General features: G+C 38.4%; 1 protein-coding gene across 2 annotated transcripts in view; it reads right to left on the bottom strand.

The window, feature by feature from the left end:
* Nucleotides 1-13500, bottom strand: part of FGD6 (FYVE, RhoGEF and PH domain containing 6) — a 106313-nt gene that overhangs the window by 45381 nt on the left and 47432 nt on the right. For both annotated transcript variants that reach the window (XM_024754424.1, XM_024754425.1), the window contains exons 4-6: nt 12856-12923; nt 12742-12772; nt 322-473 (exon numbers count right to left, since the gene is read on the bottom strand). In XM_024754424.1, coding sequence (XP_024610192.1) covers nt 322-473; nt 12742-12772; nt 12856-12923 — 251 coding nt within the window. The remainder of the gene's footprint in view (nt 1-321; nt 474-12741; nt 12773-12855; nt 12924-13500) is intronic.

Here is a 13500-nt window from a genome sequence, read left to right as displayed (position 1 = left end):
TTTCCAATGTGAATACATCAACTAAAGTCTCCCAATTTCAAAAATCCTGATTATAAAGGTCATCTACAGAAAGTTAAATTGGCTATGGGCCCTTCCTGCTTTTGAGGCAACATTACCAAAGAATTTAAAAATTTAGAGTACCGAGCTAGGTGCAACAGAGAATTTTGGCCATCCGAAGTAATCAATCCACAGGTAACTGCCAAGAAAACTCAATATATTGAAAAAACACAATGTCAGGAACAATGCCTCTCTGTCATACGCAGGGCCCTTATGGCCTCATCTAAACTTGGAAACTGGGAAAGCTGGTCAGTCCATTTTTACCAGTTCAACATTCTTTCCTCCAGTTCCTTCAGGAGATCCCGATTGAGCTCGTACAGCTGAGGCAAGTAGTATAGGATCTGATTTAGGATCCGGTCCTCAATCACTGGTTTCCCAAGTTGCCTGGAAGCATGGGCTACTGCATCCCGGAAATCCTGTTACAGTTCAGAGGAGGAAAAACAATATACATACATATGTAACTTAATAAAAAGCTTTTTCCCCAGTCACTCTCTTCCCTAAAACAATATAAACTGCAAACTGTATTTCCCACGAAGAACTCAAATTGAAAAGTACCCACTTCCTCCTATCCCACTTACTTGGATAGGACACACACACACACACACACACACACACACAAAATGGCTGGGGTGGATATTTGGTTTTAAAACAGACTGTGTGATATTTCTCTTAAATCTTTTAGTTTGATCTCCAAACTTAGTAATTATACTAAGGGGGTATCTGGAAATTGTATTGCAACTCTAAGTAGTCCTTAAAATTATTCCAATACTACTATATGAACAAAATCCATTTATTTTAAAAGTCTCCAGATCTTAATTTTATTTTGGAAGTGTCCCTTTGTCCACTTTCAGTAATTATTTCCCAAATGCTGGAGCATTCTAAGTGAGGCATGTGGAGGGTGGTGCATTCTTGATAATCAGAGAATACTGGATCCAAGCCCTTACTCCTAGAATACTGTGTTTGTTTGAGCTAGCTCCATTTTCCTCATCTGTTACATGGGTTATGAGACTTTAATTAGATACTGCACACAAAGCTTCTTACAATGTATTTGACACACAGAATCAACAAAACATTTTAACTCTGGACCTTAAACTCTTTCCTCCCTCTATCCAACCTCCCCATAAATTCACCAGAATCTATACTTTTTATAAATAAAAACTTTTCTCATCACATAGCACTTTTCCCTGTAAGACTATTTATACCATGTTTTAAGACAGGCCCACCCCACCCCACCCTATCACTCCAGATGATTTGGAAAGGGTGGGGTTGGAGAAGGTACTTCTTTAGATTTCACTATATCTTGAAGCCTACCCCCAGGGGATAAGTAAAACAATGGTGGACTCTGTTCTACAGTCCTGAGGATTCAATAACAAAGGTTATTCCTTCTTAGAAACAGGAGGTTTAATTAAAACCGCAAAGCAAAGGTTGGGTAAAGCAGACTCTCTACTAGGCTTTACCTTCTTTCTCCTTTCTAACTGCTTTCCCTTCAGGAATTCACTGGGCAAATCAAATAAACAAAAAAAGACCCTGATTTCTCCCCTGATCCTTTCAGCACCTACCCCTTACAAACATACAGTAACCATTAGTATTTCTTATGCTTCTTGTGAAGGGCAACAACCTCATACCTAATTTAAACGTACACAAAAAGCTCCTAGAGTAATGAAAATAAAAACAAAAATAAACAAATGGGATCTAATTAAACGTGAAAGCTTCTGCACAGCAAAGGAAACTATAAACAAAACAAAAAAACCCACAGAATGGGAGAAAATATTTGCAAACAAAGCAACCAACAAGGGATTAATCTCCAAAATATATAACAGCTCATGCAGCTCTATGTCAAAAAAGCAAACAATCCAATCAAAAAATGGGCAGAAGATCTAAATAGACGTTTCTCCAAAGAAGACCCACAGATGGCAGAGAGGCACATAAAAAGATGCTCAACATCACTAATTATCGGAGAAATGCAAATCAAAACTACAGTGAGGTACCACCTCACACTGGTCAGAATGGCCATGATCAAAAAGTCTACAAACAATAAATGCTAGAAAGGGTGTGGAGAAAAAAGAACCCTCCTAACACTGTTGGTGGGAATGTAAATTGGTACAGCCACTATGGGGAACAGTATGGAGGTTCCTTAAAAAAACTAAAAATAGAACTACCATATGATCCAGCAATCCCACTCCTGGGCATATATGAGAAGAAAACCATACTTCAAAAGGATACATGCACCCCAATGTTCATTGTAGCACTATTTACAATAGCCAGGACATGGAGGGGACTTCCCTGGTGGTCCAGTGGTTAAGACGCCACACTTCCATTGCAGGGGGCACAGATTCAATCCCTGGCCAGGGAACTAAGATTCCCACAGGCCTTGTGGTGCAGACACACACACACACACACACACACACACACACACAAAAGACATGGAAGCAAACTAAATATCCATCAACAGGTGAATGGATAAAGAAGATGTTTATGTGTGTGTGTGTGTGTGTGTGTGTGTGTGTACAAATACAATGGGGTATTACTCAGCCATTAAAAAAAAGAGTGAAATAATGTCATTTACAGCAACATGGATGGACCTAGAGCGTATCATACTAAGTCAGACAGAGAAAGACAAATACCATACCATATCACTCATATGTGGAATCTAATTAAAAAAAACAATACAAATGAACTTATTTACAAAACAAAAAGACTTACAGATATTGAAAACAAACTTATGGTGATCAAAGGGGAAATGTGAGGGGGAGGGACAAATCAGGAGCTTGGGATGAACACAAACACTACTATATATAAGACAGATAACCAACAAGGACCTACTGTATAGCACAGGGAACCCTACTCAATATTCTGTGATAACCTATACGAGAAAAGAATCTAAAAAAGAATGAATATATGTATATGTAAAAAAATAAATAAAAGTACACAAAAAGATTCCTCTTCTGGGAATTCCCTGGTGGTCCAGTGGTAAGGACTCCACCTCTGGGCTTCCACTGTAGGGGCATGGGTTCTATCCCTGGTCAGGGAACTAAGATACCACATGCCGCGATCCCGCATGCCGTGAGGGGTGGCCAAAAAAAAAATTAAAAAACGATTCCTCTTCTAAGGTATATTTTAGACAAGTCAAATCCTATGTTCAACAAGTGCTAATAAACCCTTCACTTGGGCCTCAGTACCTGGGACTAACTTTATCAGCCCAAAACCGTCATATTAACCCAAAGGAACCAACTAGTTAGACCAGTAACTAAAGAACTACTTTGACAACTAATTACTTTAATATAAAATAAGAATTCGTTACTTGTATAAACTACAATCCAGAAAACCACACAAAACAGCTCCAGAAACCAAATGGATCTGGGCCAAATTCCATCTCCCAACAGCTTGTTTCTATCAGCAGTCACATTTACTGAGAGAAAATAGAGCCAACTTAACACTTTCGAAAGTCATTAGACTTGCCATCAGGCAGAACTACACAGAATATATTTACATACCATGAATAACATCCTCAATTGTAAATGTATTCAAAGCACAACAGTTAACATCTTCCATAGCATTTTTTTTTTTACCAGTTTAATGATTAATATAATTTAGACGCAAGAGTTTCCTTGTTCAGCAAAACAAGAAGCACTGCCCTTTCTTCTGGTAGGATAAATGATGAATATGTTTGTCCCTTGGCAGCAGGATGACTTTTATTTTCCAGTTGGAAGGCATTTCCTCAGCCAGGACAGTGACAGCAGACATTAGCTGCTAAGTAGCTTAAGGACCCTGTTTGACACAGCTTTTGCTAGACTCTGTATTCCATATGTCTGCCACCATTGCCAAAAAGGAAACTGGTTTATTTAAGACACATGCAACAGACACTAGCCAAATCCACACTGCACTGACCAGTGAGGTGGCCACCTCTAACTGGAGGACACTGTCACATACCAGGCAAAACTTTAGTTTTTTTTCCAGTACTACTGGGTGGTATCGACAGCTCTAGAGGAATGAATGGGCTATGATGCCTTTTTTAAAATAATGAGTAGCATGTCATAATAGAAGAGAAATATAAGTGCAAAAGAAGAACGTTTAACAAAGACAATAGGAATTTAGAGAGTTTATACCCAGCTATTAAATATTATTCCTAAGACCCAGAGAGTTACATATTTTAAACAAGTACTACGAGGGCCATTGTTAGTCTTCATCGTGGATTTTTGAAAACAGAAAAGAGCACCCCTTCCTCCAGGCCAGTGCAACTCAGACCAAGGGCCTTACTCATAACTGATGGCCTTCTTAACCGCACAGCGCAGCCCTGGCCCCAATTCATTCCCTCACCTCGTGGGCTACCATCCCCTGAAAGCCATGTGCAATGGCCCCAGTGCCAGATGCAACTAATTCACACAGGAACTACGCAATCTCTAACTTCTCAGCTCTTCATGAACCTCAACCATTTCCAAACTCGTGCCACTGGAAGGAGGAAACTTTTTTTTTTTTAAATAGAAAGGATGATTACAACATATGTCTGGTTATTTTTCTAAATGCTAACAGCCAGGATAATTTGGGAAAGTGTGATGACACTTAAGAGCCAGAGGCAAAACTATTTTGAGGCAGAAGAATCTAAATTTACCAACACCCCCTTGACTAAATCAGTGAGGATGCAAGACCACAGGACTGGCACTTTCAATTAGATCCAAAGTATAATTTTTCACACTGGAAAAGGTGGCTAATTAAAATAAAAGAGGTGAGGGAGCTAGAGTGTAAAAATGTTAGGTAAGCGGGTGAGTTTTTTGTTTGTTTGTTTGCTTTTTTGCTGTACGAGGGCCTCTCCCTGTTGTGGCCTCTCCCGTTGCAGAGCACAGGCTCCAGACGCGCAGGCTCAGCGGCCATGGCTCACGGGCCCAGCCGCTCCGCTGCATGTGGGATCTTCCCGGACCAGGGCACGAACCCGTGTCCCCTGCATCGGCAGGCGGACTGTCAACCACTGCGCCACCAGGGAAGCCCAACGGGTGAGTTTTTTGATATCAACTACATATACTTCAATCTATTGTTCTAACATAAAACCTACCAAAGATTCTGTATGCAAAACTGAACCATCTACACTCTAGTTTCTGATCACCAACAACTTGGCCTTTTTAGAAACAGAAATGGGCTTCTGGATTAAAAAGCATACCATAATAGTATTCTTAATAATTCCAAGAAAACCTACAAATAAGAACCAGATCAACTTAAAAAAAACTCAGCTCCTTTGAGGTATTAACATACTAGCCTTACCAGCTCTGATCACTTGGGCAAGAGCAAGCGAAAATCAATGCGAATAAAATCAAGTCTGAACATCTAAAGCAACGAAGCACAAAACAGATGGCCTTGTTTGTCAGGTCAGGCTTTATATCTCTAGGACCAAAGAGAAGTAAGTGAGTTAATAACCAGCTGTCCTAACTGGGCTTCCTGACCTTAGGGCATTACTTAACCACTAAGATGACACAGTGAATTACGAAGACTAAATGGGCATATGAGCAGACAGGGAGCTCTGCAGGGCTCCCTGCCTACATGAAGGGCATTAAGAATCACTTCATATTAAGCAAAAGCAAAGCAGCTGCTAAGGTCAAAGAGCTTTGAAAAATATACAGAAAGCAGTGTGATACTATGAAGTTAAAGAGGGTAGGGGGAAGGCTCCACGTTAACAATTTGATTTTGTTTTAAAATGAAAATATTTGACCAATGAAGTTACTCCTCCCTCTATGTGCAGACCTAGTGATATCATGTACAATCATCAATGCAAAACTGTATAAAACATGGATGAAACTTATCCGTTGTCTCAAATCTCCAACCCCTGCTTAATAACATTAAGAAATAATCATCATAATATATTCTAAATGATCATCTTTAGAAGATGAAAAACTAGAACTTCTCCAGTTTCCTGGCCCAACTGAAAGAATTCTGAATGCAAGCCAATATACTCAAAGATACACTGTACCCTACACAGCATGGCAGAGATTTCAAGTAACAATTTTTAATCAATTTCTGAACATTCACTTAGTGCAAGGGCTCAAACAGACCAGGGTTCAAAGTCTGGCTTTGCCATTTAATGGGTTTTGCCATTTAGTGGGTTACTTTTGGCAGTTAGCTTACTTTCTTCATTTAAAAAAACAGAAATGACATCTATCTGATAGGGTGGTTATGAGGATTAAAATAGATAATTTGTGTAACATATGCTGCGAGGTACACAGAGAGCACTCAATAAGGCCATTTATTTAATTAAAGGAGATTTGGTTATCTTAAATGATACATGACCACCATTTAAGATCCACAAGTCCCTGGAAGCTTGGAAAGAGAGCCCTCAAACAGAGGTCTATAAACAGAAGGAAACATTATACCAAACCAAGGTGAGGGAAACAAACACCTCAGCAGCAAGACAAAGGCACTCTTAACAATGAACTTCAGGGACTTCTCTAGCGGTCCAGTGGTTAAGACTCCATGCTCCCAGTACACGGGGCACGGGTTTGATCCCTGATTGGGGAACTAAGTTCACGCATGCCGCAAGATGAGGTCAAAAATTAAAACAAACAAACCAAAAAAACCAATGAACTTCATTCAGTGAAGGACAGTCCTCATGCGAAGGAAGCTGCTCAGAAGTGAAAGTCTGGTAGCCATGTCAATAGACACTAAAGGCGGATTCTTTATAACTAAAGAACAAACGATACTTAAATGGTTCTCAAAACTGAAAAGACAAGGTATATTCAGTAGAACAAGATGAAGTCATTTTAAAATGGTAAAAACTGGAGGCTTCTATGAAAAAGTCTTTTATTTATTTATTTATTTATTTAATTTATTTATTTTTGGCTGTGTTGGGTCTTCGTTGCTGCGCGCAGGCTTTCTCTAGTTGTGGTGAATGGGGGCTACTCTTTGTTGCAGTGCACGGGCTTCTCATTGCGGTGGCTTCTCTTGTTGCAGAGCATGGGCTCTAGGCACATGGGCTTTGGTAGCTGTGGTTCACGGGCTCTAGAGCGCAGGCTCAGTAGTTGCGCACGGGCTTAGTTGCTCCACGGCATGTGGGATCTTCCCGGATCAGGGCTCGAACCCGTGTCCCCTGCATTGGCAGGTGGATTCTTAACCACTGTGCCACCAGGGAAGCTCAAGGAAGTCTTTTATAATGCATTAAAAAAAAAGATATATTCTATTTACTAACAGACATCTGAATGTCCAAGTAGCTTTGCCTCTAACTCTATGGATTTTAATTGGGAGTCTCTCAAATTTTCAAGGTAACATATATCCCAGTCTAAGGCAATTGGTAGAACAAAGATGCCTCATTACGAGTACCACTTACCTACTGCTTAACCAGCCCATCTTTGTTAAAAAGACCTAAAGTCTCTAATCATTTTCTTTCAAAATATATTTTTTAAATCATGCTATTTAGACATTTAAAAAATAAGCTTTAGATATGTCTATTAAACCAGTCTCCCATCAGAAAGCAAATAAGATAACAAAAGCAAAAAAACACTGTATCATTTGTACTTAATTATATTAGATGTCCAAGGTGTTTTATCTGGAAAATGGCATTTATATACAATATAATAGCAACCTCTGCATTGGACAACTTCTGCTACAAAAGAGGAGAAGAAATATAAACAACTAGAGTTTCACCAAACCAAGTATTATTCATCAGTTTCCTATCATTCATTTAACATACTAATTTAGTACGATACCAATAAACAAAACAGATAAAAATCCCTGCTTTCATGGAGCTTACTTTCTAATGGAAGAAGAAACCTAGTAGGGTATTTTTCAGGAACAAATTCTATTTTGATTGATTTTAGTAAAAGCTTACTAAGATAATATTAAAACTAAATAGTATGGATTTTAACTGACATAAATACATTCTAAATAACAGCACTTTATCTTGAAGGACCTCCACTTAGCCTGCAGCTAAAACTAATTGGTGCCTAACAGATTTTTGGGTTTTTTTTTGCGTTACGCGGGCCTCTCACTGTTGTGGCCTCTCCTGTTGCGGAGCACAGGCTCCGATGCACAGGCTCCGACGCACAGGCTCAGCGGCCATGGCTCACGGGCCCAGCCGCTCCATGGCATGTGGGATCTTCCTGGACCGGGACATGAACCCGTGTCCCCTGCATCGGTAGGCGGACTCTCAACCACTGCGCCACCAAGGAAGCCCCCGAACAGTTTTTCGTATGATCACATTTAACCATTACACCAACTTTATGTGATTATTATTCCCATTTTACAGAAGAAAACGAGGCTTCATTAACTTGCCCAAGAGCACACAGTTATTGGCAGAAGCAGAATTCTTAACCACTAACCAATTAGTCCCATTCATTCATTCAATTAACATTTACTGGGGGCCTTCCGCTGAATAGGAATGATGGGAGACTCTGAAGATACAGGATGTCTGCCCTCACCTAGCTTACATGTTAGTAAAGGAGACCAAAAACAAACAAGTAAACAAACAGATATACAAAACATATGAAGTATCAAGAAGAAAAGAAACACAGGAAAGTTGAAGAGAAAAGGATGGTCAGTGAAGACCTCTCTGAAGAAGTCACATTGAGCCCAGACTGGAAGGATAAAGAAAGAACTAGCTATGAACAAATGAAGGAAAGATGAACATTCCAGGAAACTGCATTGGCAAAATCTCTGAGCAGAAATAACCTCAGCACTGAACTAAGAACTGAAAGGAGGCTGGTATGGCCAGAACATGGTCTGCAAGTGAGAGAATGCCTTTCTCTCTTTGACCAACATTTCACCTCACTACTAAAGGTCAAATCACAGAGAGCCTTACAGGCAGGGGGAACCATAATTTACTATCCAAACTGGATCATTTTTGACAGTAAAAGGGAGCTCTATTAATAAGATTATGCTAAGACAATAACCAAGATGGTCAAAAGCAGACTAGGACAGATGGTCATCCTACTTACAGGACTTGGTAAATAGCATGGTTTTTACTATATAATGCAATGAGAACCATTTAAAGGGTTTTAAGCAGGGGAGTGACATGATCTAATATATATATGTTAAGAAAATCACTCCTAATATTTTATATGAAAAAAATCTTTTAAGGAACAGATTGAAGGGGGGTAAGAATGGACATAGGAAGCCCAGTTAAAAGGCTGGTGCTGTTTTGAGTATGAGATGCTATTCTGGACTAGGCTGGTAGCAGTAAAGAGGAAATAGAATCAGCAGGTTTGCTGATAGTTCGGCTGGAGAGGGGAGAGGGAGAAATGAAGAACAAATCCTAGTTTTCTGGCTTTGGCAGCTATATGGATGGCACTACTATTTTGAAAAGGGAAAGACTGCCTTTTAAGAATCTCTTTTTTCTCTGGACTCAATAGGGCATTGACTTAGAGACAATGTGTATACTGGACCTTTTTTCAAATCCAGGTCAAAGTCCAAGAGCTCATGGTAGGTACTGCAGAGTGAGGACCATATAAAACATTACTTATAGTCTTGCTACTGCCTCTGAAGGCCCAATTCTTTCTCACAAACATCAGAAGAATCAAAGCCCTCAGCTAAGTGCACTAATTCTTAGAACCTTAAGTATATTTTAAATCACATAACCTCTACCCAAATCTAATTCCTCCCAATGTAATATGATAAAATTCATTAGATTTAAAAACACTTTTATGAGCTATAGCACCTGGTTCAGGAAATTCAAAACAAAGAAGTGATAGTGAGCTACAGTAACATATTAAAGTGATCTATAAAATGTTAACAAACTACTCTGATATATTAAACTTTTTAAAGTATGGCTACTCTATTGGACAGTGCTGATACTGAACATTTCTGTTTTACAGAAAGATCTATTAATGCTACTCTAGAGTCTCTAATATGGAAGACTATTAATGGGAAATCATATATAACTAAACAATAGCTTCTCCCAGGCCAAGTGGATACCTGGCTGATTTCCAAAAATATCCACTAGATTATCTAAAGCCTGTTAGATATTTTAAAGCAGTCATATTCTATCATATAACACAGAAGCTAATGCATTTAGAGGAAATCAGATAGCAGGAGCGCTCAGGATTAAAACAATCCACATGCTACCTTTATGGGGTACTTCTGGTAGAAGAGTAAATACGAGCCTTAACAGCATAGTGGGAGTGCTGGATTGAAACAAACAAGATGCTTTTGGCTTCACCCACATTATCCTGGTGACAAACCCCTCCTAGTAATGGCTGAGAACCTGTTTAATGCTTGGTTGTTAAGATACCCGCTAATGTTGGGCTCTAGTGAGTTAACATTTGCACATACCAGACAGGATGTTAACATGAGGTTGGCAGATGACCTACTCTCACTCCTACATTAAAGGCTTAGGAGGTTTTCAAGATGTGCAAATCAAGGTGGGTTATGGATGATTCACTCTGTTCAACATCAGCGGGGAAGATGCCAAGGCCATCAATCAGATCTGAGATAAGGGAAATATTTTGGTCTAATTGTCTATTTTTATAGGGCTTATGCTTTGCTCCAAAAATATATAGGTAAGAACCAGGATATATATATATTTTTAAATCAAATAAACATACTGGTAAAGCTTTTAATTGCTTCTCTACCCACTAGAATCAGGACTTCCTTCATTAAAATGAAATTTTAATATGGGGGGAAAAGGGCATTTGAAAGGGACAGAATCGTGAAAAGTCTACTGCCTGGTAATATTAAAATGAATACTTCCGGGCTTCCCTGGTGGCACAGTGGTTGAGAGTGTGCCTGCCGATGCAGGGGACACGGGTTTGTTTGAGAGGCCCGCGTATTAAAAAAAAAAAAAAAGAATACTTCCCATTCACTGATGCTCTACAAGGGAAGAAGAAGAAGAAAATGTAACAGCAATTTGAGACCCTACCATATATTGCACAATACCAGGTTCTTTCACATACTTTATTCCACTGATTCCTCACAACCTGAGAGATGGGTGTTTTTTTTTTTTTTAGAGATGGGTATTTTTATCCCCATTTTACAAATGAGGAAAGCTAGACCTAACAGGTCAAACTTTTTTTTTTTGCCCACACCACGCAGCTTGTGGGATCTTAGTTTCCCAACCAGGGATCAAACCTGGGCCCTTGGAAGTGAAAGTGCAGAGTCCTAACCAGTGGACCGCCGGGAAATTCCCCAAACTATTGTCTAAAATTCACGTACTTGGTAAGAAATACAATCTACTAAGCCAATGCTTCTCCAAGTGTGGTCTACAAATTGTTATTCGTATGCAAGTTTTGATCAAATCAAACAGTGAAGTTAATTAAACATAGCAATTTTTTGCCTCTACAAGTTTACTCATTCACTTGCAGATGCTTAAAATTTCCCTGGAGTGGTCCTATTTGTATTTAAACATGTCTATCAGAAAATATGTCCAATAGATACAGTTTGCTCATCCTAGAGATATGTTCTAAGTTTTCCAGAAAAACAGCAGTTTAGCATTTTCTTCTCCCCCTGCAATTGCTTGTACAACAGAGAAGGTTGGGGCATAACAGCAAATGTATATGGAGTTTATTTTGCTAAGTCATTTATATTTATCAAGCTTATCATTAATTTTGGAATTGACAATATGCTTGTCAATAACTCTGGGTGACCAAATATTGCCATATATATATATATGAATTTTAAAAGGGAAATTTCCAATTAGTCAAGAGTTATATGAGGAACTATTCATGGGAAAATAACTTCTCAAAACAAATTAGCAATGTTAAGAAATTTTTAAGAAAAAATTTCCAAAGCTAGAGATTTTTCACATAGGAATTAGGCCTCCATGCGTCTATTGGACCAAGTACAGAGCACAAGGGGATCATTTGGTGAATGATCCCACCTTTAAGTATAACGCATTTTTCATGTTTATATATCTATTAAAAAAAAACACTGAAAATCATACTCTTGGCAGAGACATAAATGGGTGTATATTTTGTAAACCTACCGTTTTTCAGCAATTCAGTTTAATATGATGTTAATAATTACCATATAAGTAAACTTCTTGGATGGTAATTCAATTCACTTCCATTTCTTTTTTTTACTGTTTCCTCTACTTCAACCTTTTCTTTTGTTAAGTCTTAATATCTTGCCCAAATATAATTAAAATAAAGTAACACTAAAAGCATTTTAACTGCCAATGAGTAATGAAACTTGTGAAAACTTGCAGGTACAAAGGAGTGCATGAGAAAAATGAATATGCATTCAGACACATAATTGTTTCCCAACAGGTTTGTTCAAGTTCACAATTATAAAAACTGAAAACAGAACTTTTAAAAAGTTAGTTGTAAAAATGTCTATTTTAAGTGTCTTTCTAGGAGCTTGTTCAGTTAGAACAGTTTTAAACACTGATCATGACGTTCTTTACCCATTGCTGTGCAAAATTCTACTGTAGCAGACATCTTCTGCAAAATGGCCAAGAAGAAATATTATCCTTTTAATAACTCTTTATTATGAAGATAGAAAGTTTAAAGACTTTGGAAATACAGATATAAAGGCTCTATGTTTCAGAAATCATCTGGGTATACTACACATACATGAGATTAATGCATTTTAGAAAATTTCTCTCTTCACATATGTGTGAATTTTAAAATATAATCATGTATTAGAAAGCACATACATGTATATACATGTTAATTTAAATATATTTAAGTTAATTATGCTGAACATATTGAGGGACAGGGAAAGATGTAAAAGTGGATAGTCTCAGACTTCAAGAAAATATTAGCAGATACTTACAATATGCAAAAGTTTTAACACGTCCACAAACCTGTAAAAAACAGCAATGAGACATGTTTTAAATGAGTCAATGGGGAAACAAATAGTCTTCTGAATTGGAAACTGGATACCTACACTTTCTCTGAGCTCATGATCTCCTTGGCAATATGATGGACTTTACTTTTCATTCCAGTATCTTCACCCTGTGATAAGAGTGCATTAAGAAAACATGAACTCATAAAAGGATAATGAAGATCAGCTTGGAGCTAGTTAGACGTACATTCAAGCTCTGATACTTATAGGTTTCAATTAGAACACATTTCATACTATATAATGTCTCAGATGGCAAACGTGGAGGTTTAGATGTGGTTATTAAACCACGATACACGATTTGCTGAGAGCAATCGGTAATCCTCACCATTATCAACAGTGGACTGATAGACTGTCCCAGGAGCCCCAGAGCCCTGGTGGGGCATACTGTCAATGGTTCAAAACTGAAGCCACATTCTGCAGCCACTGAAGCCTACAGATATCACATGATGTGAGTTCCTGGGGTGCACACAAGTAATTTAAGATTAGGAAAGATTCAATAGGCATGTATAAGAGCACTTCACCCTTAGTAAAGCCACTCTAAATCAGGCAGCTTAAGTGCCATCTGAAAAGTGCTCTTCACAGTCTATACCACACACATGCCAAGAGCCACAGGCACTCTCAACTTACTTAAAATCCCTTTTAGAAATATGCTCTTACAGTCAAGGCAGTTTTATTCTAAAGAGCTGA

The sequence above is a fragment of the Neophocaena asiaeorientalis genome, unplaced genomic scaffold (assembly GCF_003031525.2).
Source record: "Neophocaena asiaeorientalis asiaeorientalis breed wild unplaced genomic scaffold, Neophocaena_asiaeorientalis_V1.1 scaffold92, whole genome shotgun sequence".
NCBI classification, from domain to species: domain Eukaryota; kingdom Metazoa; phylum Chordata; class Mammalia; order Artiodactyla; family Phocoenidae; genus Neophocaena; species Neophocaena asiaeorientalis.
Note: the sequence above shows the minus strand (reverse complement) of the source record. Positions and strands in the feature narration are given on the sequence as shown.